Source organism: Pelecanus crispus, chromosome 7, assembly GCF_030463565.1.
Source record: "Pelecanus crispus isolate bPelCri1 chromosome 7, bPelCri1.pri, whole genome shotgun sequence".
NCBI lineage: Eukaryota > Metazoa > Chordata > Aves > Pelecaniformes > Pelecanidae > Pelecanus > Pelecanus crispus.
In genome coordinates this window covers 31,814,915-31,841,717 of record NC_134649.1, presented here as the reverse complement: position 1 = coordinate 31,841,717, position 26,803 = coordinate 31,814,915, and the positions used below count along the sequence as shown (strand labels likewise).

The 26,803-nt window shown below is 43.7% G+C and overlaps 2 protein-coding genes across 6 annotated transcripts in view; one reads left to right on the top strand and one right to left on the bottom strand.

Moving 5' to 3' along the window:
• Positions 1-354: 354 nt before the first annotated feature.
• On the top strand, positions 355-3,381 carry RBM15B (RNA binding motif protein 15B). Its single transcript, XM_075714061.1, is given in 3 exon segments — positions 355-665; positions 667-745; positions 877-3,381. Coding segments are annotated over 3 exon segments (2,631 nt in total). The 3' UTR covers positions 3,118-3,381.
• A 5,755-nt stretch (positions 3,382-9,136) lies between these two features.
• The window catches only part of DCAF1 (DDB1 and CUL4 associated factor 1), a 54,847-nt gene continuing 37,180 nt past the window's right edge, over positions 9,137-26,803 (bottom strand). For 2 of the 5 annotated variants that reach the window (XM_075714515.1, XM_075714516.1), the window contains exons 23-24: positions 13,866-14,121; positions 9,137-10,118 (exon numbers count right to left, since the gene is read on the bottom strand). In XM_075714515.1, the coding sequence (XP_075570630.1) occupies positions 10,060-10,118; positions 13,866-14,121 (315 nt within the window). In that variant the 3' untranslated portion in view covers positions 9,137-10,059. Of the gene's footprint in view, positions 10,119-10,971; positions 14,122-21,347; positions 21,357-26,803 lie in introns of all 5 variants that reach the window. The other 3 variants (XM_075714517.1, XM_075714519.1, XR_012831212.1) reach the window with 3 other exon arrangements.

Genomic DNA, 26,803 nt, shown 5'->3' with positions numbered 1-26,803 from the left:
CCCCACCCCACCCGACCCCGCCTCGCCGGCGGGGGCGCCCCCGCGGGCGCCGTTCTCCCGCGCGCGCGCGCACCCCTTCCGCCCAGCAGGGGGCGGGGCTTTGGCGGGCGCGCGCCGCCGCCCTTCGTGATTGGTCGTCCGCCGTCACGTGCGGCCGGCCGTCCCGGCGGCGGGAGGCGCTCTTGCGTCACGTCGCTGTGCGGCGCCATCGCGCCCCTGACGCCGCCATGCGGCGGGACGCGGGGCGATGACGTAGAGCCCGCGCGGCGCGGCGGCCGGAGCCGCCTTCGTTCCCTTTTGTCCAAGATGGCGGCGGCCGCCGGAGGCGTCTCCTGAGCCGCGGGCCCCGGCGCCATGAAGCGGGGCAGCGAACGGGACTCCAGCCCGCCGGGGGCCGGGGGAGGCCGCGCCGCCGCCGCCAAGCGGCCCCGCGAACGCGAACGCGAGAGCAGCAGCCGGCGCGGCCCGCACCGGAGCTCGGGCGCCTCCCGCAGCAGCCGGGACAAGTCCACGCCCGGCGGCGGCAGCGGCGGAGGCGGCGGCACCACCAGCGGCGGCAGCGGCGGAGGCGGCTCCAGCTCCCGCAGCCACCGCGGCGATGAGCGCGCCGGCGGCGGCGGCGGCGGCGGCGGCGGCGACTCGAACCACCGCCCGGCGGGGAGCGGCTCGGCCTCGGGCGCCCGCGGCGGCAGCCAGGCCGCCCCCTCGTCCTCCTCCTCCTCCTCGTCCTCGTCCCGGGCCCTCGGCGTGCCCAAGGCCAAGGCCCTGCCGGGCGCCGTGGTGGCCCCCTCGCTGCTGCTGGCCGGGCCGCCGCCGGGCGCCGCGCCCTCGCTGCTGCTGGCGCCGCTGGGGGGTTCGGCGGGCCTGGCCGGGGAGCCGCCCGGCTCCTGTGAGTACAAGACGCTGCTGGTGAGCGGGCTGAGCGCGGCCCTGCCCGACCAGCTGCTGGAGGACGGCCTGTTCCGCCTCTTCCAGCGCTTCGCGGGGGGGGGCGCCGGGGACATCAGTGTCAAACTCTCCCACACGCCCGAGCTCGGCCGCGTCGCCTACGTCAACTTCCGACACCCCGGGGACGCCCGCGACGCCCGCCGGCACGCCCGAGCTCGGCAGCTGCTCCTCTACGATCGGCCCCTCAAGGTGGAGCCGGTGTATCTGCGCGGGGGCCGGAGGAGCCGCACGCCGCCCCCCGCGCCCTCTCCGGAGCCCCTGGGGTACCTGCCACCCATCCACAGCACCTACCAGTACAAGCAGAGATCGCTCTCTCCTGTCACCAGCCCCTTGCTGCGGGAGCCACGGCCCAGGCACGCTCACGCTGCGGCCGCCGCCTTCGCTTTGGAAGCGGCTGCCATCGGGCTCTCCCGGGAGCGGGAGAGGGCCCTGGATTACTACGGGCTGTACGACGAGCGCGGCCGCCCTTACACTTACCCCATCGTGGCTGAGGAAGACCTGATGCCGGAGGATGATCAGAGGGCGACCCGCAACCTCTTCATTGGCAACCTGGACCACAACGTCTCGGAGGTGGAGCTGAGACGTGCCTTCGAGAAGTACGGCATCATCGAAGAAGTGGTGATCAAGCGCCCTGCCCGGGGCCAAGGCGGGGCTTACGCTTTCCTCAAGTTCCAAAACTTGGACATGGCACATCGGGCCAAGGTTGCCATGTCGGGCCGCGTTGTCGGCAGGAACCCTATCAAAATTGGCTATGGGAAAGCCAACCCTACTACCAGGCTGTGGGTGGGTGGTCTTGGTCCAAGTACTTCCTTGGCTGCCCTGGCGAGGGAGTTCGACCGCTTCGGCAGCATCAGGACTATTGACTACGTGAAGGGAGACAGCTTCGCTTACATCCAGTACGAAAGCTTGGATGCTGCCCAGGCTGCCTGCGCGCAGATGAGGGGCTTTCCTTTGGGCGGACCAGAGAGGAGACTCCGAGTGGATTTTGCCAAAGCAGAAGAGACAAGATACCCGCAGCAGTACCAGCCCGCACCGCTCCCCGTGCACTACGAACTGCTAGCTGATGGGTACAGCAGACACAGAAGCCTAGAGCAAGACTTGAGGGTGCGAGATAGGACTCCTCCGCATCTCCTGTACTCGGACAGAGACAGGAGCTTTGCAGAGGCAGACTGGGCCAGCCCTGCCAAAAATGCTGAACGCAGAAACAACTTGGAAAGCTACAGCCGATCAGTGCGTAGCCGGAGCGGAGAGCGCTGGGGCAGCGACAGCGATCGCAGCGTGCCCAAACCGTGGGAAGAGAGGCGGAAACGCCGGAGCCTTTCCAGTGATCGCGGGAGGACTACTCACTCGCCTTACGAGGATAGAAGCAGGACAAAGGCCAGTGGGCCAGCTTTAGACCGCAGCCCAGACAGGGCTCGCAAGGAGAATCACACTACAGAATCCGGAGCTGAGAAAGAGCAGAGTAACTCCCTTCAGAACAATCGTCATGCAACTGAGGAGAAACCCCATCGTGAGGCATCCGATGCTCCCCAGCCTAAAAAAAGGGACAGCGAACGCAATCATCGAACTGGTGAATCGGAATCAAAAACTCACGAGGAGCCAAAATCTGAGACCAAAAAGCTAAAGAATTTATCGGAATATGCTCAGACACTGCAGCTTGCTTGGAATGGGCTTCTTGTGCTAAAAAACAGCTGCTTCCCCACCTCTATGCACATCCTGGAGGGAGACCTCGGTGTCATCAACGGACTCCTTAAAGACCATTCATCCGGCGGGAAGTTAACGCAGCTCAAAATTGCTCAGAGACTTCGGCTCGACCAGCCCAAGCTGGATGAAGTAACTCGCCGTATCAAACAAGGCAGCCCCAACGGCTACGCTGTGCTCCTGGCGACCCAGTCCACCCCGGCAGGGGCTGAGGGGACCTTCCCTGTTGTAGAGCCTGGCTTGCAGCGACGGCTTCTCAGGAATCTGGTCTCCTACTTGAAACAGAAGCAGGCTGCTGGGGTTATCAGCCTGCCCGTGGGAGGGGCGAAGGGCAGAGACAGCACAGGCATGCTTTACGCGTTCCCTCCTTGTGAATTCTCTCAGCAGTACCTCCAGTCAGCACTAAGGACATTGGGAAAGTTAGAAGAAGAACATATGGTGATAGTTATAGTCAAAGACACTGCCTAGCCCACACTGTCTTTTCAAATTCCATGTTTTCTTTGTGTGTCACACAACCCAGTTGTTTTTAAGGCCGAACATTTTGGTGGAGGCTCAAAATACCTCAACCAAAGTGGTAAGATTTTTAGTTTCTAATTAATTTTAATACCATTTAAATAGAGCCCATTTTATTCGTTTTTAATATGTGACACTGTCCGCTGTTGTTCTGTATTTTTATTTTTTAACTGTATGAAAAGTTGTCAGTAAAGCCTTGTTCACTGATGGATTTCTAAATTTGTGCGGTATCCTAGTTTTTATGGCCCAGGAAAGGCTGGTTGCCTGTGCTGTCAAGAGCTGGAAGGTGATGGTCCCAACCCATTTCAGTTTCTCAGACCCCAGCCTCCTGCACATCCTCTGTCTCTTTATACGTGTCCTGCAAGGTGGGAGGGGGAAGGGGGGTTCTTCTTTGTGCTGTATGAGAGACTGAAAGGTTGGTTCTGTATCTTTTTTTTTTTTTTTTTTGTCCTGTTTGCTTTTTATTTCATAAATTTGAGTCTGGATGCATTCCTGTTGATTCTCTATTTGAGGATAGAAGCTTCCCAGGAAGCCAGCTGCCAAGAAAGCAAATCCTGATGAAGAATCAAAGTGGTTTTGATACAACAAAAAAATTACAGTTAATATTTGGCAAAAAGTTTGCAACTAAGGAGTCAACTCTCTATTCAGTTCTATGAGGCTTGAGAGCATCGGATACATGTCTCAGTCAGAAGTTCCTGGGTAAAACAAAAATGAGGCTTGACATTCCCAGTTTTTATAAACAAACAAAAAAAAACAAGCAGGAGAAAAAAAAAAAAGTCATTTAAGGGGGAACCCTCTTGGGCCTGTATTAGGTGTAGGACAAGCAAATAAAGGGCACAAAGGTTTTGGTGAACTGTAGGTGCCCATTTGCGTAGTCGATCAAGTTGCACTATCTGAAATCCTTTATTGGAAGACAAGCAGCAAAGTTGAAACTTGTTTGCAGGCTTACAAAAAAAGAGATAAACATGTCTGGCTGTCTGAAAAAGTGTTATGTTACCGCAAGTAACCTGTCTATTACTGTAGGAAACTCTGGAGATCAAAATTTTAAATTTAAGATGCAATGGTTCTGTCACCTTTTCTATCTGTGGTATGAGACAGTTGTTCAGGAGAGAAGCCAGGACATCTGCACTTCTGATTGCTCAGTAATGTAAGGATGCGGTAACTAGTTCAGATTCGAGTTAAAATCCACACTGTTCAGTTTGGGGATATTTTTATTTTTTAAAATGATGCCTGTAGATTTTAGGAGGCTTACAGAAAATTGTGTGGGATTAAAAACACTAAATTTAAAAGTTTCTTTAGATTTGCAGGTGGTTTTGTTTGTTTGTTTGTTTGTTTGTTTTGGTGGTAAGCAAGTGAACAAAATCTTGAGAGAACCAGAGTCTTTCTTGCACCAGTGTCTGACCAAGCAGACTCACTTGCTGACAGCTGCCAAAGGCCCTTCTAAAACTGTGCTCTCAGGTATGATTGGTATCAAAACCTATATAGCAGGGAGCATAACTCAGTCTAATGATGCTCTTATTCTTTTTTTATTTTTTAACCCTGCAATTTCACAGTAGGGACATCATCAGCTGATGATGTATGAGCAGTTGCTTAATTTAATAACGTGTTGGTATCAACAAGTATGAGTTGGTTTGTTGTTTTTTTTTTTTTTTAACATTTAATACTGTGATTATATTAAAAGTAAATCTGATGAGTTAGTGTGATCATGGGGGGGGGGGGGGTAGTATTTCACTTGATGATGCATCTTCTGTACCCCAGAAAACGTTAATTCTGTCCGTAAGGGCCCGAGGACAGCTACAAGGCCATGGAGGGTTTTGTCCATGGTGTGCAGGCACAGTTCAGTGAGAGGTGAGCTGGCTCGTCTGCTGGGAGTGGCAGGGCTCCGGGAAAGCGGATTTATGCTGTGGGAGCAGAGGAGCAACTCCGCTGCTCCCAGCAGCCAAGCCGTGTCTCCAGGCTCACTGCGCTGGGTTGCACTGGGCAGCGCAGATGTACCCTTCACAACACCACGGCTGCACGGCATAGGGTAGCTGGACTGCCCCTGGTTTTACACGGTTACAGGGACGCCGACTTTTTTTAACCTTGTGACTGAGTCCCCAATGCTGTTGTAATGTAGACAGTGCCAAATGTCAACAATTGTAACCGTTAAGTGTTATCTGAAACCAAGTGCTATTAAATACCCCTTATGGCCAGAGTCATAGAGTGATTAGAGCTTTTTGTCAGAGTATCCTACGTGTTGGAGATGTCCGGTCAGTCTGAGGCGGAGTGCATGGTGGTGCAGTAACGAATGCCTAGCTGGCGTCTTGCTGGCAGGGAGCTGTAGCTCGTGCTGCTGTGGAGTGGCCTCGTGTGCGTGTGGCTGTGTGTTACAGCGTGCGAACGTGAGGGATCGGAAGGGAGGGAAAAAAAAAAAAAAAAAATCAATACATGATAAAAGCTGCAACTGCCTGATGGCAAAGCCAGGGAACTACTAGAAATTGCCTATCTCCCACTTTCCTTTTGAGGCAAGTAAATAATAATGGAGGGTGTTGTTTTTTTTTTTTTTTTTAGAAGAAAGATGAACATTGTCATGCTTTGGGTTGGATAAGATTTTTAATGATGGGATTTTCTGTTTCCAGAGAGGTGGCTGACAGTTGTGAGCATGTGTGCATGAATGGGGGAACCAACAAATCTCCCTCTTACAAACAAATTAACAGGTGTAAATAAGAAATCAGAGAGTTTAAGGAAAAAAATACTTCGGAGAGTCTCTCAGCTCCCCAGGGTGCAAGTGAGCCACAGATGTTGCTTGAACAGACAGACTGTGCTGAGGCCAAAGGCCCCTGTAGTCCTGTCCCCAGTCCCCTCACACGTGCATCCAGGCTGCTTCTGAAAGAAACAAGCCTCAAAAAGGATAGGTAGGCAGAGCAAAATTAATGCTACAACTGTACCTTACAGCTTGCAAGACTTGGCCCTTAAACTGGGCTGGGATGCAGTTCTGGGGAGAAGATCCATGATGGGGGCTGGGAGGAGCACCACAGCCCTAGTTGGGAGGCGCAAGCCGCTCAGCGATGCTGGAAGATGCTGGGTGTAACAGTGCTGGGGGGGTGCTGTTGGGTGTAGGGGGGGTGGGGTGTCTGTCAGCCAAGTACAACAGTGGCAGCAAGATAATCACAACAGGGTAATGGTCTCTGTCTCTTTGAGGGTGATCTGAAACTCACAGTGGAACCAGGGTACGGGACGGTGGATTTCATGGTCTGACAACATTAGCATTTAGACTGAGTTGCACTTTTTTTTTTTTTTTTTTTTTTAAAACACCCACTCAGTAAATATTCTGACTTACAAAACCTCTTTTTAACATCTGTTGTTAGCTGTCTTTACTACAACGGAAACATGGACAGGAGGGCTAGCCCTAGGCCATCCCAGGTGGCCAGCATGCGCATATGACCAGTGCCGATCATACCTTGATTACTACCCTTAGCTAACACACAGGTTAAGCTACTGACCAGCCCTGAGGTTTCTACCCTGCCCTCCAAGCCATGGCCTACATGCGAATTTTTTTTTTTTTTTTTTTTGGAACCACTGTGCTGCAGGGATATACGTGCAGCCTCCCAGGGTGCTAGCAGGATGGTTACATAGCCTGTACTCCATGGCACTGTGTTGCAGCACAGCAAATGGGCTGAGCAAGTTACTCATGGTCCAGTCACAGAGTGAAGAGGACCCTGCTGATATGAGGGCACAGGCTGGGGCTGAGCTAGTATCTGCTCACATCATAGCAGGGAATTGCAGCATCTTTCCTGCAAAGGCTCCCCTCCATTGCAGAGAGGGGTAGGTATATGTCTTCACCAGCTGGCAGGACATATAAATGCCCCTTCCACACACCTCCCCCCCCCCCCCCCAAGCCAAGGTCTGTAACGTCTGCATAGGAGAAGAAATATTGTATGGCATCACATCAGCAACATGCTGTGTGTATGCAGGAAGATTATAGGCCTTTTTCCAAACACAATACTTTTAAATAGATCAAAACATGATGCCAGGGGAAGAGGTGATTTTCCAAACACTGAAATTCCATCCCCCCCATCCCAACTAGTTACAGAATTACAGCCTGACAAAAACAAACAAACAAAAAACCAAATCCCTGCTAGTGTTCAGTTCTGAATCCCCATTTTGCACCGAGCCTGTTACAGTCACCCTATTCCCCAGCACTCTTAAAATGATGCCCTGCAAGAACAAAGGAGGTAGCACAGGGTGCAGGCAGCCTCCCCCACGGTTGCACATTTAACTTCGGCAGCTCCACAATCAGCAGAGAGACCAAGAGTCTGCCCAGGGCAGGCAGAGGGGGCTGCTTTAGCAGGTTTTGGTGGGTGACCTGCAGGCTGCAGCAGCCGAGCCCTGCCTCCTTTAGCCACAGGCTAAGGCCCCAGCACGCTCCCTTTGGCTCTATTCAGTAGAGTAGGATAGGTGTGGGAGGGGAGGAATTGCACATAATACTTACAGTGGCCCGGTTTCAAGTCAAATTTATAAATAGGACCTCCATTCTAGATGTTTTGGTTCTGTCTTACAGAACTAGTTGGCAAATTTCTCCAAGATAGCCAGGCCCAAAACAGCAACAGATGCAGCTGATTATAGCTGTGGTGTAATGCCAGAACAAGATAGGGACATCTGGCACAGTATCGCCCTCTGTTATTAGTTGTTGAGTACATGCTGCGCTTTTTTTTTTTTTTTCCCCTCCACCCTCCTCCTGAGCAGCACATTTTCTAAGGTAAAGTTGCATAAGATGTTTTTTGGTAAGGCAGAGGCTGGCTTCCACAGCTGTCTGGACAGCATATCCCATTCTCAATCCCCTCATTTAATCAGAATGCCGCTCCAATTGCTGGTCTTAAATGCTGTAGTAATCGCAACTTGTTCATCTTTATCGACTCTGTAGGGTACAATTATCCATTATAAGTTGCAGCAGAAACTTTCATTTTAATTATTAACAAGCAGCCCTGGGTAAGTGCATTAAGTAGATGTGATCCTGGAAGGAAGAAAAGATATCCCTTTTCTTGGTTAAAAAGAAAATCCTTCCTCTTCAAGCAGTGAAACCTTGAGCCTTAGTTGAAATGAGCACAGTTCTTGGAGGAAAACTTGCTGTAGTGTCAAGGAGTGAGAAGCCTCCAGCTACCTACTCTGCCTCAAACCCTATTATGAAAGCGGCCAAAACAGAGAAAGGGTAAAAAGTTGAGTGGATGTTATCTGAACACCTGGGGATAAATAGCACATTTAGTGGCCTTGTCCAAGCAAGCTGTGAGCACACTTACCTTCCAGTTCTGACTCACAGAACTAACCTGTGCAGTTGTGTGCTGTACAGTGAAATCAAACACTCAACTGCAATTTTTTTTATCCCCTTCTAAGGGCAGGGCCTCTTGTCATGTACAAACAGGAACACCTAATTTGCTTTCTGCCAGTATAGCCACAAGGCAGCCTATGTAATGCCAAACCACATATGGATGAGGAGGCCCAATGCTGCTCCCGCCTTCTGACACACACCAGCAAGGTGGCGAGAGCTCCCTGCAGCTCACCACGCTTCGGGTAGCTGAACCGGAGAGTGGATGTTCTGGTGCATCTTTAAACAAAAATCACAGCCTGGCATTAGCAGCATCTTCCAAGTCCCACACAGCGCAGTAAGGATGCGATGCCATACTGCCCACAACCCCAATGAGAATTCAAGGTTGTCAGGCAAACCAACAAGTCAGATTTGAACCCACAGGTGCTGTGAAATGTCATGCAGCTCTGGGAGTCCCCTTGGACTGGAGCAGCAGGTGGAGCCTGCACTCTTAGAAATCTTGCCCCTTGTTTACTTTGCCCTTCCTTATTGCAGCCAAGCCACTAGCTACACCAAGCTGCTCTCCTCTACAGGGCTGCACTCCTCAGGTGCACAGAGCACCGCTTTTGCATGGGTGGCAGAGGAATGCATGGCTACAATTCACAGCCATAAACAGAGACAGGATTTGTATTTAATTTTTTAATAAATACACTTTACATTAAAGAAAAAAGGCCTTCAATTTGCAGTTTCCACACAGAGGGCAAGAGGCGGGGGGGAAATTAAAAAACTTGAACCACAAAGGGCAGAGGGGAGAAAGAGGGCTCAAACTTTTATCCCAGATCTCCATGTCTTCAGGAATACCAGGCTCTGACCGGACCAAGCCAGGATTTCAGCCTTCCACTATAGCTGGTATCACAGTGAGAATCTCTGCTTTAAACAGCCTGTAGGTTCAGTTACCAAACACCCCCAGGGCTCTTCCCTAGAGGACAAAAGCATCTGAAACACACTGGCGCATTAGCAGGTGTTAACACCTGCTGCTTTTTTTTTTAAAAATAAAATCATATTTAAAATAAAAATATTCTCACTCCTCAACAATTTTAGAAACCATGATCCTCTTATTTCATTTAGTAGTTGCATAAAAATGCCTCTTCTTTTAAACAATTTTTCTCCCCCGAACCTACCCCATTGTAACAAGATCCTACAGGAATACAAAGTTCATCCCCTCTTTACCAGAACACCTGCCTTTTTTTTTTTTTTTTTTGTTTTATATAAAACTATTTCTGTTCTTTAGGAAAGAACTTTATACAAAGAAAATATATTGTGAAATATCTTCAGAAGTTTCCTTGAAGAGGAGAGTCATCTCAGCCTAAAATAAAAAATAAAAAAAAAAAGGCAGAGAGAAAAGAGGCCTAACCCCAGGTCTCTTTATTGTAGAGCCTCGGACTTGGCCCCGAGCCTCAAACTGACTCAAACCAACACAGCGGATGGGCTGGAGTTCCTCAGGTTTTCCCAGGAGAAAAAGGGCTGGGGTGGTCAGAATCCGTTTCCAATTTGGTCTCCGGTCTTCTGCTGGGAAGGGAGTGTCTCCTCCCAACACCCCACCTCGCAGTCACTCCTCACTCATTCAGAGACAGGATTATGTCGTCCTCCAAGTCAGAGTTATCTGAGCTGTCGGCTGAAAAGGAGACATGTAGGTTATGTTTGGTTTATAGAAGAACACAGTTGTCAGGGCTGCTAAGCAAGGCAACACATTCACAGCTACAAGAGATGGCCACCACCTGCTTGAGACCAGCAGCTCTCCAGCAATGACCGAGGCAGCTAGCACTCAAGTTAATCAAAAGCAGTTAGCAAATCTGCACCAGAGCTTTCTTTCCCTGGTTAAAAAAGAGGGTCAAGAGGAGAGCAGTTTTAGCAAGTGCAGTTTCTATTAGCTGGCAGGTTTTTTTCCCATGACAAGATGGGGAGAAGGACACCAGCAGCAAGTTACCTGCATGTGAGCTGCCTGCACAACTTACTGTGCCCGTCTAAGTGCAATAGCTCTTCATGCTGGGGGCTGGACAGATCTGGCAGTCATTCCTCACAGCTGTTATTTGAAAGCAAGCTTGACAATTCCACCAACCCGATGTGGTGCAATATGGCCTCTGTATAATGTGCATGGGGCTAATTCATTACGCAGTAAGTTATAAGACTCAGACTTTCTCAGTACTAGGTTCTTATTAGCCTGTCACTCTTCTCTGCACAGCACAGCAGGAGAAGAAATCCATACACTTACAACTAGAACTTTCCTCTAGCAACCTGAAGGCTTCTGTAATGAATTTATCTACATGGCACTCACTAAAGGTGACCTGAAAACTGTGCTTTTCCTGGGTTTCTTCATTGTGGTACAGAAAAAAAGACATGAAAGGATTTGCCAGAAGCACTCACACACACACACTTGCTTTTTCTCTTAAAACATAAGATCTCTCCTCCCTCAGTTGTGCAAGACGGAAGTGGTAGCAGCTCTGGCAGCAAGAGGTCTCCTGCCTTACCTTAGAGGTGACGTTGGTTCTTTTTCATATATGAATTCATTGGATGCTGCAGTTAACTGGTGTTAAAAATATTAAAAAAAAAAAAAAAAAAAAAGACACCAAGACTTCCTCTTAGCCATCTCAGTTACACAGGATCTCTAAAATGCCTATCAAGGTAAGCAAGGCCTTCTGGAAGGTTCACCCCTTCTCAGATGCTTTCCTTAGGGAAAAAAAAAAAAAACAAAACAAAAAAACACAGGCAAGCAGCAGAGGGCACAAACCCTTTCTTCCAACCCTCTTCCCTGAAGATCAGCCAGCTGCCCTTCCACTGTGATCAGCAAGGGACGCTCCAGTCTCACCATCCATCATACTGAGCCTAAGCTGAGGAGTCATCACTGCTCCCAGAACAGCTACAGCCATGTAAGGGGAGTTGGAAAACACCAGCCAGTGCTGCAGCAGCTATACTTAGGCAGTAAGAGGGAAAGAAGCACAAGCAAGAGAACAATCCAGCAACTCTGGAGAAGAAGCTGAAAAAGTTGTTGCTTTTTTTAAAACACCAGAGGAAAGCTTTGAAAAGGGATCTCCTAACTCTTTATTCTGCAGTCCACGACACAACCTTCCAATTTTGAGCTCCATGTCAATAAGTAAACTTGACTGCAGTTAACTGCTTGGCAGAAACTTACAAACTTGCCCAGGAAGTTGCCATTTTTGATTACAGAAGAAAAGAGGAAACAAGAGTCAGCCATGCTGCTGGTAAGAATTCCATATATTTCTTCCATCCTATGTCACCTGTGCATTTCAAAAAGGACACCTCACCGGCCAGGAACAAGCTCATGGAAGGTCTGCACTATGCATAAACTGGTTTGGACAAGACAAACAGATCCACCCTCCCCAAGGTGGTGACAAAGGAGGGGGAAGACAAATTTATACTTGAAAGGTTCTCCATGGATTATTCCCGAAAAGGAAACAAAACCTCTTCTAAAGCACAAGGAACCAAAGCCACTCACTCCCCTGTTTCAACTGTTCTTTGAATTATTTTGTTTTGAAGCACACCCACTGTATGTTACAGAGGTTCATCCAAAATACGACAAGGGTCTGCAGTAGGAAGCACTCTAAATACATCACCATGCCACAGATCTGTACTTTGCAACAGTGTCAGTACCCTTACAACTTTTAATTCTGGTGCACAGCATAAGCAAAGGAGAAGGAAATTTTACTTGCTTTTGCTGGGTGAGAAACAAAAGCAAGCCAGATGATGTTGCAGTCACAAAGAAGAAGCCACAGAACCCCACTCACCAAACCCTGTGTGAGGGCCACGCATACATCAGCCTAGCAGAGATGCATTCCCTGCTTTAAGTTCCCAGAGATGCTGCCAAGCAACCTAACTGCCACAGGATGGGCTGGCTGCAGCTCCACAGCGATACCAGATCAAAGTTCTGATCAAGTGGTTCTACCCATGAACAGTGTACAGGTCTGGCCATCTCATAATACACAGTGTTCTGCAGAGCACACTTGAAATAACTAAGTGTCAAGTAGCACCAATTTTTTTACAGGAATAGTTATTGAAATGGCCTGAACTTCCCCTCCGTTCTGCCCCTTGGACAATTCAAGTTACAGCACACCAGGTGCTCTCTTAATAGCTTCTGGTCCTGCACTCCCTGAGGAAACAGAAGTGGAGTTGCGTCAAGAAGGTCCTGCCAGCTACTGGGAGAGGCAGAAGCTATCCGCAATCCCAAAATGTTGAACTGCAATATGCTATTAATGAATTTGAGCTATGTAAATGCCCTATATGGCCCTGCATTGTATACCTACTACCTTCGAGAGAACAGCAGACTGACCCCACAGGTCTGGCAACCTGATGTGGCTGCATCCTTAAAAACGACTAAGCTGCATTCTAACAGAAAAGAGGGATATGAATGAGTCTGCCAGCCACATTAGTGCCAAAACAGAGGCCTGGCATGCTTCATCCTCCAGCGCATTGGCAGAGAAGATTGATTCCCACCTCAGCTCTCATATTAATCTCCTATCATTGCCGGACTTCAAACACCTTGCACACTGTAATTACTTATCCCTACCAACCTTTTAACCTAAGGTAACTATATTATCCCCATTTTACAGCTTGGAAATTAAAAAGAACCATGTAGCTTGGCCACACATACTCAAAAACTGTGCTGCAAAAAAGGGAACCGAATCTGGTGTCAGAAATCCCAAGCCTGATGCTATCCTACTCACCTTCTCTTTCTTGTGAAGCTTTTTTCCAAATTAAGTTGCTACATATAAAGTTCAGACCTTTCTTTCTTATACACACACACACACACACACACTTTGTTAACTTTTCAAGTCTCTGTATCTGTGGAATGCCAGAAAAAGAGAATAATTTAAATTCTATCCCAAAAGTTATGTTAGCTTCAGAACAGTCTGAAAAAGGAAGTGATGTCAGAAATGCCATGTTGTTTTTGCACTTTAAACAATCACAAAAGAGAAAGAATAGCACCAAGGAGAAAAAATGCTTCTCTGTCCTTACAGGTACAAATAAGGCAGAGAAGACAGGTGAGGTAACAGTTCAACCAGTGTTCCCTTGAAGGGCAGGACAGGCAAGCAATCAGACAAAGCTTCTTCACATGGAGTTTTTGGCCTGCCTTTAAGTTCTCACACACACACCTGGGAGCATTTGAAGAAAGGAGATACCTTCTTTTCCAGAACTCACAGTTCTCTCAGATAAGAGCTGGTTTTACCCATAGATTACTTTGAGAGGCCACAGGTAAACAAGCATGATGATTTGTGCCTTTCATACCAGCAAGGAGGAAAGCCAGCTAAGTCATTTCAGGGAAGTCTTAGATGTTGCATATTTGTCAGGACATTAAACAGAGGACAAGGTCACCTGTGGTGAGATACCAAGCTGGACACACACTTACTATCTCCAAGAATCAGCTCAACTTCCTCATCAGCATCAGAATCTTCATCTTCACCCTCATCTCCCTCTTCCAGGAGGTTGGCAAGCTCCTCATCATCGGAGGGAGAAAAGTCATTTTCTCCATCCTCACCAGCATTCTCATTGTTCTCATCCTCCTCCAGCTCAGCCTCCAGCAGCTGGTCTGTATCTAGTTCATCAAGGTCATCTGTATCATCATCATCTTCATCATCATCTTCTTCCTCTTGCTCTTCTTCCTCCTATAAAGACAGCAAAAATAGTCCGTTGCAGACATTAAAAGAAATGTAAAATGGAATAAGAATAATTGAAGAAAACATACCTACAGTTTTCACTTCTCCCCATATCCAGACATCATACATTATAAACACTTTCCCGTCACCCATATAAACACTTTCTCTCCACAACTACAGAACATGACACATGCTACATCATTTGCAGGCCTGCAAAGTCTTATCTGCAAAACGCTGGTGCAACACAGGTACCACTGGCTCAAGCTCCTCACCAATACTGGCCATCAACATGTGTCACCACAGCGCACTCTTAAGAAGGACATGCAGTAAGACCTGTTAATCCATGGCTTTGTTGCTAGTCTTGTACAAACTGCTTTAGTTTCAACTGGACCAAAACCTCTACTTTGCATCAAACAGCATGCAGCATAGGATGTTCAGTCTCTCAGTCATTCCTGATTTAGATGAGAGGTAAAAAGTAGGGAAGGATGCTATTAGCCTAAACCAATCCCTGAATCACCCAGCTTCAGATTATAGAACTGTTTAAAGCAGCTCAGAAGTCTCATCTTTGGCATTGATCTGTGGATCAAGATCTTTCTCTATCAAACTGTAAGAATTTGCATTCAATAAGGCAACTGAATTTCTCATGGTACAGATCAAATCCAGAAATTCATGTCTAGCAGATAAAACTGAGTGGGAAGAAGCTGTTACAGTGCTATTATTCTTCCAGAAAAATGAGAGGCCAAAAAGTGCCATCACAAGCCAAGCTCCAGGAATTCTTCAAGACTCAACGAAAGGCTTCAATATACCTGCACGTCTCCTCAGACTCACACCCTTTTTCTCTAACAGAACGCTCTCATGTGGCAGGAAGGCAGCTCTCCAGTCATTCACTCTTAACTGCCCCTTTGTTTTGGGAGGGAACACATTTTGCAAAATTATGAAGCAGTTAAGATAGATATTTAACAACCTATTTCATGCGTTAGTTTGGTCCTCAAGCTCACCACACTCACACTGTGCTGTTTAGACTGCTGCATTTTCAGATCTAAAAGGACAGAGGAAAAAGACCTTACTGTCATCTCCCCAACCTACTTTTTCTTCAGTGAGCGCTATAAAAAAAATCCACCACACCTACACAAATCCAACATCTGTCATAGGCAAAAGAAACACGGAATGCCAGAAAGCCTGGGCAAATTTTATTGTTTCTTCACTTGCAAAAGGCAGCCAAGTCTCCTCTACTGACCAGAAGTGCTGTGTTATTTAAATGGAGATTACAGTATAAAAGCATTGGTTTGCTACACACAGTTTGCTTTCTGAAAGAGCTTATATTAAGTATAAAATTAAAACAACCTGTATTAAAGTCTATGCTTACTTTAGGCAATTACAAACTTTACTTTGAGTCAATGAGTCCCCAAATAAACAGACATTACTTTTTGAACTGTATACACACTGGGAGGGAAAATATCTTACTTGCAGTTCATGGTTTTAAACTGGAGTGCCATATTGAGTATAATTTTCCATAAAATATATTGAACTGAGTAGAAAAGCTTTTGCCTTAATAACTTTTACTTTTGTTCTATGCAGTATCTGCAGAGACACCAATGTCTTAAACTTTAATAAAGTTTATTCAGAATTACTTTAATTCAGAATTGAAAAACTGATTAAAAACTGAAAAGGCAGGAGAGGTCATTTTCCTTTTTCAGTTTCTAAAGAACTCTGAAGATGGAAAGGAGGAGATCAAGTTATTTTAAAAGCTTGGAAAAATTAAGCCAAGTTTTTCAGTGTTTGGAGATAGAGGCACAACTGTAGACATTAGGAAAAAAGTGTATTGTCTACGAGATTCATTTAGAGTCTGTGTAGTTGAAACCTAAAGGATCCTGAAATTAGTTAGGTACCTTCTTATTTTCCACATCTGTGGAATTTCTGAAAGCATTTTATTCCTAAATATCCAGCCCACAATGACTTAAGAGAACATGTCAAAACTACTGAATTTTGTTTCACATTTAATGTATTTACTGGAAATGGAAATACTATTTTACCAACTTTTTCATTCAAGCTTAAGGCATGGCATATATAGCAAGATCATCCTTCAAATACAGGATGAAATGAAATATAGTTGTATAAAGCTAAATATTTCTTCTAGCTGACAAGAGTAAGCACCAAATTACACAGAAAGGATGTATATTTAGCTGCAAATTACCTTTGAAGGATTATACCAACCAGTGAGGAAAAAATTCTTTGGGAAAATATAAATTGCAACAGATACTAGAGAACTGAAATCAATGAAACCACCTTTCCAGTTTAAATTACTTAATCTGAAGTAGGCAACTAGAATCAGGCCACACTCATTTAAAAAACACCTAAGAACAGTAAGATATGATCTAAATTATACTTGTCCTTGGTAAACCAGAAAATAGTGTGAAAACCATGCTACAAGCAGTCATGTGTGCATGTGACAGAGAGAGCATGACATGCACACAGTGCACATCCTTACCGAGCTGAATGAGTGACACCGAACACAGTTCAAGAGGAGTGATGTTAATTAGTGAAAAATCTGTACTTCATCATGTTTTAAAGAACACAAACGAACCTGGAAACTGTGATACTTCTGCTAAGTAACAGGCTAATTCTGCATTAGCTTCTGAACAATCTCCAAGCACAAACCTCTTGCACTGCAATACTCCAGTCTAGAAACATGAGGCTTGCATGTACGTGGTGAGATCTCTCTTGAGAAAGCACACTGAGCTTCTGCACCCAAAACCAATCTGTGGGACATACAGCTGAGAAAGACTGCACCTGGTATTTCCTCACACCTAACACCATCATATGTAAGTGATATCCAGCCTGTTAATGGTTATCTAGGCTGTATCCTCATCAGATACCACAATGTCTCACATAAGGGATCCATATACAGATAAAAAATGGCATGCCTTCCCCAATGACTCATTCAGTATGCTTGCGTAAGAGCAGTGAAAAAAATCCTTGTGCAATGTCACAAGGGAAGATAGGCAGAACAGTTATTCCAAACCATATCTGGACTTTTGAAGGAAAAACCTGCAAAAGCAAGCTTCTACCTACTCATCAGTAGTTCCCAAGAGCTTTGGGCAATGACACAGGTGCTGCTAGAAGAAAGAACCAGCATGCACATCTATGCAAAACAAGGATGCACCTGTGCTTATCTTCCTCATGGGAGTAAACTGATCCACAGAACCCATAGACCAGCACACTCCATATGACTTAAACAATATCAAGAAATTGTTTTAGCCATCACTAACTCCTTTAGATGCCTAAAGATATGCTTCTATTTGGATTGTTCTCTGTAAAAGCTGCTTAGATCAAAACTTCAACTGTTCATGGAGTCCTCACATTCCTCCTCTGCTTCCTTAGAAAATATTCTCTTCCTTCTCCAGCAGAAGCCACTTCACAGCTGCCAGTTATCTTTACAGAAGGCACCAGGGTAGTATTGTAGAATTACAAACTGACCATCTCATAACCTTCCCTGTGTAGAACATTTTACCTCACTATCAGCTGACTTACTGCCTGATATTTCTGTGTGCCTGCTCTACAGCCAGGTAGACTATTATTACAATACAGCCAGACCAAAACCTTATATTCCTATGTAATTCATGTAAGATTACAAACAATCCCAACCTAAGGCTATGATGGAGGAAAAAAGAAAAAAGATCTAATGTTCCCTTTTAAATAGAGTAGGCAACATTCAGAGGGACATGATGGAGCCCAGGTTTTGAATTAAGGATGTCACATTGCTACCCATTTTAGTTACACTGTGATTCAGGTATATTGATTGCTTGTAGATAACCTAATCTTTGGATTAACTTAAGGGAGCTTTACCTCGAAGACTGCAAGAGTAGAACAGTTTAAAGTAGAGTATGCATTGACCCCTAATGAGACTCAAATTTGTAATTTTATATTATATACATATGTATTAATTTTATTATTATATATTAACAGGAATACAAACACTAGGGGTTTTCTGTATTGTCTTCACAATACTGTACCAGTGTTACTCTTCTTCATCTCCAGCATACACAGATGTCACTACATAACAGCTGCAGGGCAGAGGTCATTACAGTATCAATATACCTGGATGGCCAAGTCTTTCTGCTCTTCAAAAACACAGTATCACAATTATAATAAAGGAATTTTAATCTAGGAAACACCCACACTGTTTCATACACAAAATGGCTTCCTGGCCCCACTTCTCTGCCTAAATACTTACAGTGCTGACTTCACCCCAGTTAAAGCAAGAAGACTGCAAAAAAAAGGCAATGAACAAAGACAAAGCTGACAAGTTAAAGTGAACAAGAGAACAAAACAAAACCCTAGTTATAAGGGGATAGCAAAGAAGGAGGCCGCAACTTCAATGTGGAATAGGTATCCACAGATGCAAGTAGGATGTCCACACAGGGACAGGCCCCAGTTTAACTTAGAAATTGTTTGACTCAACTAAAGAGTTAATTTGACTCAACTAATAAAGACTAGTTTAGGCTGAAAAAGGCCATCTATACAAAGGGTTTGTATCAGCTTAACTCAAAAAGTCTTAAGAATGTCAGTCAGTAATGTATAGTATCATCAGTTATACACTTTAAACACATATAAAGGATGCAGGAACCACCAGTTGTTCTAGGATAAGACTGCCAAATGGGACAATTAATTTAAGTGTGCATCTTGGAGAGATCCTTCAACACTCACTAACTCACCAAAATTCACTAATTCACACAGTAACACATAAATAACTTCAACACATAGTCTATGACCCTGGAACTATTTTGAGGATGATTAAGAGTGCAAAAGTGATTCACGTCAGCTTTTTAACATGCCTGCATAGAGGCAGGTTTACAGAGATGTAGTAGTACAAGAAAAGCTGGACTTTAACTTACAGAATCAGAAAAGTTGATTACATAGCAAAGGATTATCTCAAGATCATCTCAAAGCAAATTACTGGTAATTTACTACCAGTTTGCAATGTTATGTAAAGATTCAGAAAGCTGAATAGATTTGGTTCAATTATTTATCATTTATAATTACAAAGGAAAAAAATAAACAATATCCCCTAAAGGAATGGCATATATAGGAGTGGCAGCACTAACAAAAAAAATGCTTGACCTAACTCTTCATGTTGCCTGTATTTACAGCCCATTCAGAGCTTAGTAAATACCCTTTGCTCTTGTTCAAGCATTACACATTTTCTTCTACACTGTTCTTTGATGCACGTTTGCATGCATTTCATAGACTTTCATCATCATCATAGACTTTCTTACTGTTCCCCTTTACCCATTCTTTTTGCACATACAAAATTCACAAAATCGGTCTTTTTGGGTAGTACAGGTTATTTGGTTAGAATTTCTTAACATATTCACCAGTGTTCATCTCAAAAAACTTTCAAAGGCTCAGGAAAACCCGTCTTTCACTTACTCAAACTCTGATGCAAAATACATGTTAACTAGGCAGAACTTTCATTTATTGATTTTAACATTTCTGCACTGTATTTTAACATTAAATCAGCATATATACAAAATGCTTTCAGGAAGTATGGCTTACAGCACTGCAGATCTGCAGTATATAAAAATATACCAGCTTACTTCATAAGCACTCTTAAAGCTTTTTATAGAGCTTTCTTACATTCCTTGACTCCCAAAATTTTTTATGACCAGATGAACAGAATTTGAGACTTCTCAACTACAGATTACATACTCTTTCAAATTTACACTAGGCTGGCTGTTAGCTGCCAAGAGAGGATCCCACAGGTCTTAATTGTCGATACTAGGTTTGGAAACCTTAACTCAGTTTTGAGATTTACAGGTCACTGATTTTTTGCTTATTTGACATGGTTTCAGCTGTTACAAAAAGCTTCATCTTTTCATCTAACACCTCATCCACTTTTTCTTCCTCTACTAGGATTTGATTCACAGTCCAAAACAACTATTTACGTCAACAGTTCTCTGCCCAACTTCCTCTGTTACTGCTCTATGAACTCTTCAGCTGGCATCATCTCACAGCTGCTCCTTCCCCAGCCCCATGCTCACCTTCTATTATCACTTCCAAGTCAACACCTCTCACCTGCAGATGCTTTCCAGCAACAGTCTCTCCCTCTGAAAACACAATGTCTATTGCATCTCTCAGTCTGAATCATGTTATATGGTATTACTCTACTCTAACTATTCTTATTTCCATCTATGAGGCTGCCTTTTCTCTACCGGCAAAACAGTTAATCAAATGTCAGTGAAGCTTTTCCCACTTTTTCAAATCTTTCAGCTCATATTTAATTCACTTCGGGCTATTTGTAGCTAAGTCGAATCATCTGCTGGTAAGCATCTGCTTCTATAAACTTTTTTCTCTAGTCTTTTTAGGGTTTGTTTTTTTTTGGGGGGGGGGGTGGGGTGGTAAAGAAATTCATGTTTCCCAGAGTCTCATTATTTTGGTCAATTTATTCGCTTTTGCAAGAAACCACTTACTAGTTTACTTCGCCCTCTCTTTCACCCTCCTCCCCCAAGCTTCTCCTAGAGAAAAGCAAACTCATTTTTAGTAATCTGGTCTCTTCCAAATTATCAGTATTATTTTAATTGCTACCTATTTCCAGCATGAGAAGGGGCTTTGCTTTCATAAAAAAGAACACATGATCATTGTTCAAATACAAATTCACTGAAGAATGTTTCACTCCAGAGAACTAAGTGTATCCTTGTTTTAGTAATTTATCTTCTTCCACATACAATCCCCTTGTCATACCTTCTGACAACTGTTCTCTTTGCTTCCAAAGCATCTGTGCAGCATATTGGTACTTTCTGATCCTTTGTTATGCAATTCTCAGGAGTGACAAAGTGACAATGTCTGGTTTTTGGTCACTTAAGAGTTTCTACGCAGTTCCTCCCCCACACACTTCTTAACACTTCCTGAACAATGAGCAGTGGAAAAAGCTTAAATATAGCCAACATGCCTTCTAGGGGGTCAAGCATGTAAGGAATTTTACATCCTAGATTACCTAGTCTCCATCCTTCCCCTCAACTAGCAAGCCCAAACTCACTTCCTATTATCATCCCATTAAATTAATTCTAAGTATTCATCTCCTTCACACTATAGTGCTGCACCTACTTTTACCTTCTTGCCTACTTCAGTGTTAGAATTTCTACTTCTTCATAGCCGTTAATGAGGTCACAGAGCTAAAAACATAGAAGCCTGGGAATGTGCAGAAGTTACTCTATGTAACAAGCAAGGAATCTTACCATAGGCTTCTATGCAGATGTAGGTATGTGCAGATTTAATACAGGAAACAGCACACAGCATACAGTATGTCACAGAGGCAAAACATGGAGTGAAGAAATAAAAAAGCAGTTATTCTCTTAGTCCGTGTAAGCAGGTTTAGCTTGTCTAACAACGACTACTTACCTGTGATGAATGAAAAAGCATCCATGACACAGATAAACAAAAACTTTAAAGTAACTGGGCCCCTATTGGACTGGCATGTTCAGCTGGGACTCTTTTGACCAATACTCTGGTTTTGCCTATGAAATGTTTTCATTTTAACATGACTGTATGTACCTGTTGATAATCAGTCTAACTCCAGAGTCACTGTCCTCTCTGAGGCATGTGCAAGTTATCATTTCATAGCTGATACATTCCTTAATGCTAGGGATAAATGTGTTCTAATGTGACTATTGTATTCTGTAATGTAGGGCTCAGAAATAATATAAGGAGTCTAGAACTAGGTGCAATTTGTGAATCTGCTTCTCTTCCTTCCTCTCACTGATCTCACACTTACAAAAATACACCCATTCCTTTAACTGCATGACAAAAAACAACAGCGTGTAAAGGAATTTCAAAATTTGGCAGGTAAATGAACTCTCCCTCTATGGATGAGAATTTGTTCCTTTATTTTCTCAAGCTTCTGACTGACATTTCTTGTCACAGCTAAGGCAGCTTTTGTTTTCTTGGATGCCCACTACTCTGGGAATTCTAGAAAGATGTGTTAGGTGAGAGGAAGTCAACTTTTGATTTCTGTCACTGAACAGGCAGAATATGCTTTTATCTCTGCTGAAGCTGTTTTACTCTATAATACTAGGTGTAGCCTTCTGAAAACTCCAATTACTTTTTCCTTTCCCAGAATTTCCTCTGTTTGCACTGACAGCTAGTGAAACTAGATTCTGAAACAGCAGAATAGGCTGAAGCAGCCACAGTTATTTGCTACTATCTAAAAACACGGTAAGAAGTGCAGGTACTAGGAAAACTTTTTTAAAAAAAAAAAAATCTGTTTTGGAGGATTCCTGTTCAAAAGATGTGCCTGTTATGTAAACAGGTCTTTGATGGAAACCACTCTTTACTTAGCCTCCCTGGCTGCAACTAAGTTCAAAGATTCCTATTAAGGTGTGCAATAAACACATGTATATTATTATCAGTTGAGACATTTGTCTGAAAATAGTTGTTCCCAGCTACTACCCTGTAAACCATTTCATCTCCACCAAGATTTCAAAACAAACCTATCTTCAAATGTTACAGGAACAGCTCCTGAAAAACTAAGGGTCCCTGATGACATCAATAATTCTAGGCAGCTTGTAGTGACAAAGCATCACCATGGTCTGACAGTTCTCAAATACATGTGTCAATATGGATTAAGGTTTGTGGGTTTTTTCCTCAGCAAATAAATATCCACATAAAAACAAACCTATATCAAACCAACAGCAGTAAAACTACTGTGGAACTGCTGTTGCAGGCAGACAGGGGGAAAAGTCCTAATGTAAAAGTAGAAACTGGGATCACAAAGACCACATAGAAAGCTGAGGAAAAACGTTCTCCATCCTGGCTAAACCACATGTTAGAATAGTGATTGTCTTCTGAGTCTTTATTGTCTTATCTCAAAAGCTTTCATTTCACATGACCTAGAATTTTCTAAACCAATGCAAAAAGACAAATTACACACCTACCATCACCATTTCGATAGCCCAGAAGCACTGCAGGATAATTAACAGTTCTTCAGTTCTGGCAAAAAAAGTAGAACACACTTTATAGGACAGGGACAGCTAGGTGAAGCAATCTGCTGCTGAAGCCATAAATCCCTCTGAACATGACAATAACTGAGAATACTACTTGAGCCTCACAGATGCAATATCATCTACATCATATACCACAGAGAGAAAAATACACCTTAAAGAACTAATATGGAAAGAAAAACTAAAATAAAGACGTGAAAATGCACAGACTGAAATTCCTGTAACCCACTCAGAAGATAACATCATCCAGACTTAACTTTCACAGTTTTGAGTCTACTCTGTGGTCAGCCGGTTCCCTTGGTTTTAGCTTTTCTGACCACTTAATATTTCTGAAGTCTCCTTTTCTAGCCCATAGCAATTGCCATGCTCCTTTTCTAGGCCAGATCAGTATGTTCACTTTCCTTTGCACTATTTCCTCTGAAATTCCTTGTCTGCCTCACTACAGAAGGCAGTAGATTACTGAGTGAAACAGGGGATACTAATCAGCCAAGAAAGGGAAATAAGAATTAAGCAAGATAACATCTAAAAGATGGTCCAGCATCTGTACCAGTAGCTCAGACACCCATCTTATTTTTGCTATGTCTAAGTCTGAAGGAGTGTATCAAAACAGGGGCAAATACAGGAGGAAGAGGAGAAGGATCTTGCTGCAGGACTGAAGAATGGGAAACTCTGCCTATTTCCCCATAGACTGAACATAGTTTTGCAAATACTTGTGAGTGAGACTGTCAGGTCACTGACAGACCTGTTTAGATAGTCACCCAGCAGTGAAATAATACACAAAACTCATGAAAGTTCAAGGCAGAAAGACTAGTATTTTTGGAGTAAAACATCCAACCAAAAAAGCTCACAAACCAGCTCTTGCTAAGCATGTTACATCTTCACTTTCCCTCAGTTATCGTAGTAAGTACAGACCACCAGAGTACCAATATCCATTTAGCATTTGTTCTGTTTAACAAGGCTTGACAGCTCTGGATTACTGGCCATAACTAGGAAAAGACAGCTTTCCAGAGATCTCATATGAAAGGCTAGTATAACAGCCAAGGAAGAACCCAGCTACAGTGCTGCTGTTCTCAAGTATCTCAAACAAAACCATAAACATTTACTGCAGCAGTACCATACACAAACCAGCTAAGTCAGCCCGATCACTTAATTTGAGGGTAATTTATGTAACAGATCAGTTGATTTTACAAGGTTTGGTTTGAGAAAGGGGGAGTAATATAGTTGTTTTGTTTCTTCACTTAAATAAGAGAAGGAATTGAAAAATATCTATAGGCCAAATACCTCTGCTAGGTTCATTTTACGGACTCTCAGTCTTTTGCTTTTCAAAAATCTGTCACAGAGCTATCAGTTGACAGTTGTCAAAACTGACATCACTAGGCATCAAAGTTTAAAGTAAAAATGTCAGGCAGATATTTTTCTCCACAGTTCTTAACTTGCCTCAAGCACAATTTTTAAAGCAATTTTATTCTGCATCACATGACTTCCAAGCAAGGCTTGCCCATCAAGTATGCTTCTACTGGAGTACTTACTACTTTCTGTACAGGCAAAAACTGTACTTGTGGACTCATGTAGATCGTATACAGAAATACATATATGCACAAAGTCAAGGGGTGAAGATACAGAGGCCAGACAGATTAGTATCTGCTCTAAAAATCTTGACCAAGAGATTTGAGATTAATGTTGATTCACATGGATTTCCCCACACACCATTTTCATGAAAAAGATCAGAAAGCATCTTCTTTTATCCAGAAGGTGTTTTAGAATATCTGTGAGAAGTCCCAATAAGTTTGAAAGTTTATTTCCAGTTTTTCAAAGCCTAAATCACAGAAACTAACTAGTAAACACCTACATATGTGTGAGTGTATGTATACACAGAAAACTGTTCATCAGGAAACAAACTACTCTTGTTGGCCTTAAGAGACAAGTGTGCAAGAGAGATTCTGTCTTTACTCTTGAAAACCTGTACTCATTCTAGCTCGATGCTGGACATCTCTATGGAGACAAAAGTTGTATTTTGTAAGCCTAAAACTAGAACAAACCTGGAGGAACAGCAGTGAACAGCTATGTGACAGAGAGCAAGGGGTTTAATTTATGGTTTTCTAATAGACTGAATTGAATTTGGGTTCTTAAATGTTGTTTATATTAAAACCAAATCTCTCTTAACAAAGAAACTTGATTGTAACCATCCCTAAAAGTTACTGTCTAGGAAACATCTATACACCACAGAAATGAAGACCATAAAAAGCAGCGATTATGCAATATTAACTAGTCACTCTTAGCTTGCACATCGATCCCAAAGCAGCTGTTTGAACACACTATAAGCTTTACAGAAAAGCTTTTAGCATACTTAAATTCTTCCTGGGGCCACGTCCATTTGTAAGACAGGAAGTGTCCCCAGTCACATTTGATGGATGACAGATACTTTATCTCTGCTTGGTACCTAGTGTTACCACCTGAAACCAAGAGCATTCAGACTGCGTCCTCTTATACAAATACAGATCTCCACTTAAGTCAACACTTACCAGCAATAACACAAAACAGTGTCTTGATAGCTGCTAGTTAATCATTGTACAATGCAAAATCAATTTCTGCTACAAACTATTTTTTGAGATTTTATAAAGAAAATGTGAATAAGCTTACTAGAGTATACTGAATGTGAACAAAAACAGTGGAAGCAGAGACAAGAATAGAAACTATTGCCTGAGGCAAGCACTGGATGGCTAGAAAGTAGAAACACTTTGGAAGGAACGGTAATTCCTGCCCACCAACCCTGGTCATTGCTTCCCAAGGAATTATACTCTTCACCCATCCTAAAAGTTCCTAAACTGAATCCATCCAATCTAGGGATAGAAAGAGTGATCAATGATTTCATAAGAATGCCAAGACTTCAACTGCAACCTTGTAGCACATTGAGAGGACAGGACAGCAAACAGTATATGCAAAACAGAGCTACTGCTTTATCTTCAGAATTACAGTGAAATTGTAATAACTAACTGCAAAGAAAATTACTCTTTCGTAGGATCTGCTATCCAGTCTTCTGAACTAGAAAGTAAAAGTTTTAACCCAGCAACAGGAAAATTCAGAGACAAAAAGAGTAGCAGAAATCCAGCTTTCCACAGAGTCTGGAAAAAAAACCCCACCAAAATATTGCCTTCTGGCATTCTTTGGAAAAAGGTGAAGCCAGCTTTTCTCACAGGAGATATAAATGTATGATTTACTAGAATGCAGACACCAAAGAGCAGAGAATAATGCATTTAAAATCTTTAGGGAATTGAAGCATAAGGTCTTTGCCTGTTAAAAAAAAAAAAAACCAAAACCCAAAACAAAACCAAACACCTGACACCCAAAAAGCTACAAATTTGTCTTTAATTCTCATTGTACTATAGTAAGCATTCTGTGCTACTGTGTATTCCACCAACTGCACCCTGAGGAGCACTTACTGCAGTTCTTGGCTCTTTTGTCAAGTTGCCAGAGATCAAATGGCTGATCTCAGAAGGAAAACCAACACATCCCAATGCAAACCTACAGCTTTCTTTAAAATTCTTAAAAGATTTTGCTATGTAGAAGTACTGTACAGTTTCACTGCATTAGTCACAAATTGTCTCGTTCAGAAGTTGGTGACAAGTTATGCCCAAATATGAGACTTGGAATTGAAAAAAGGAAAACCTCAAAACACTACTATCTCTATTGGGTGT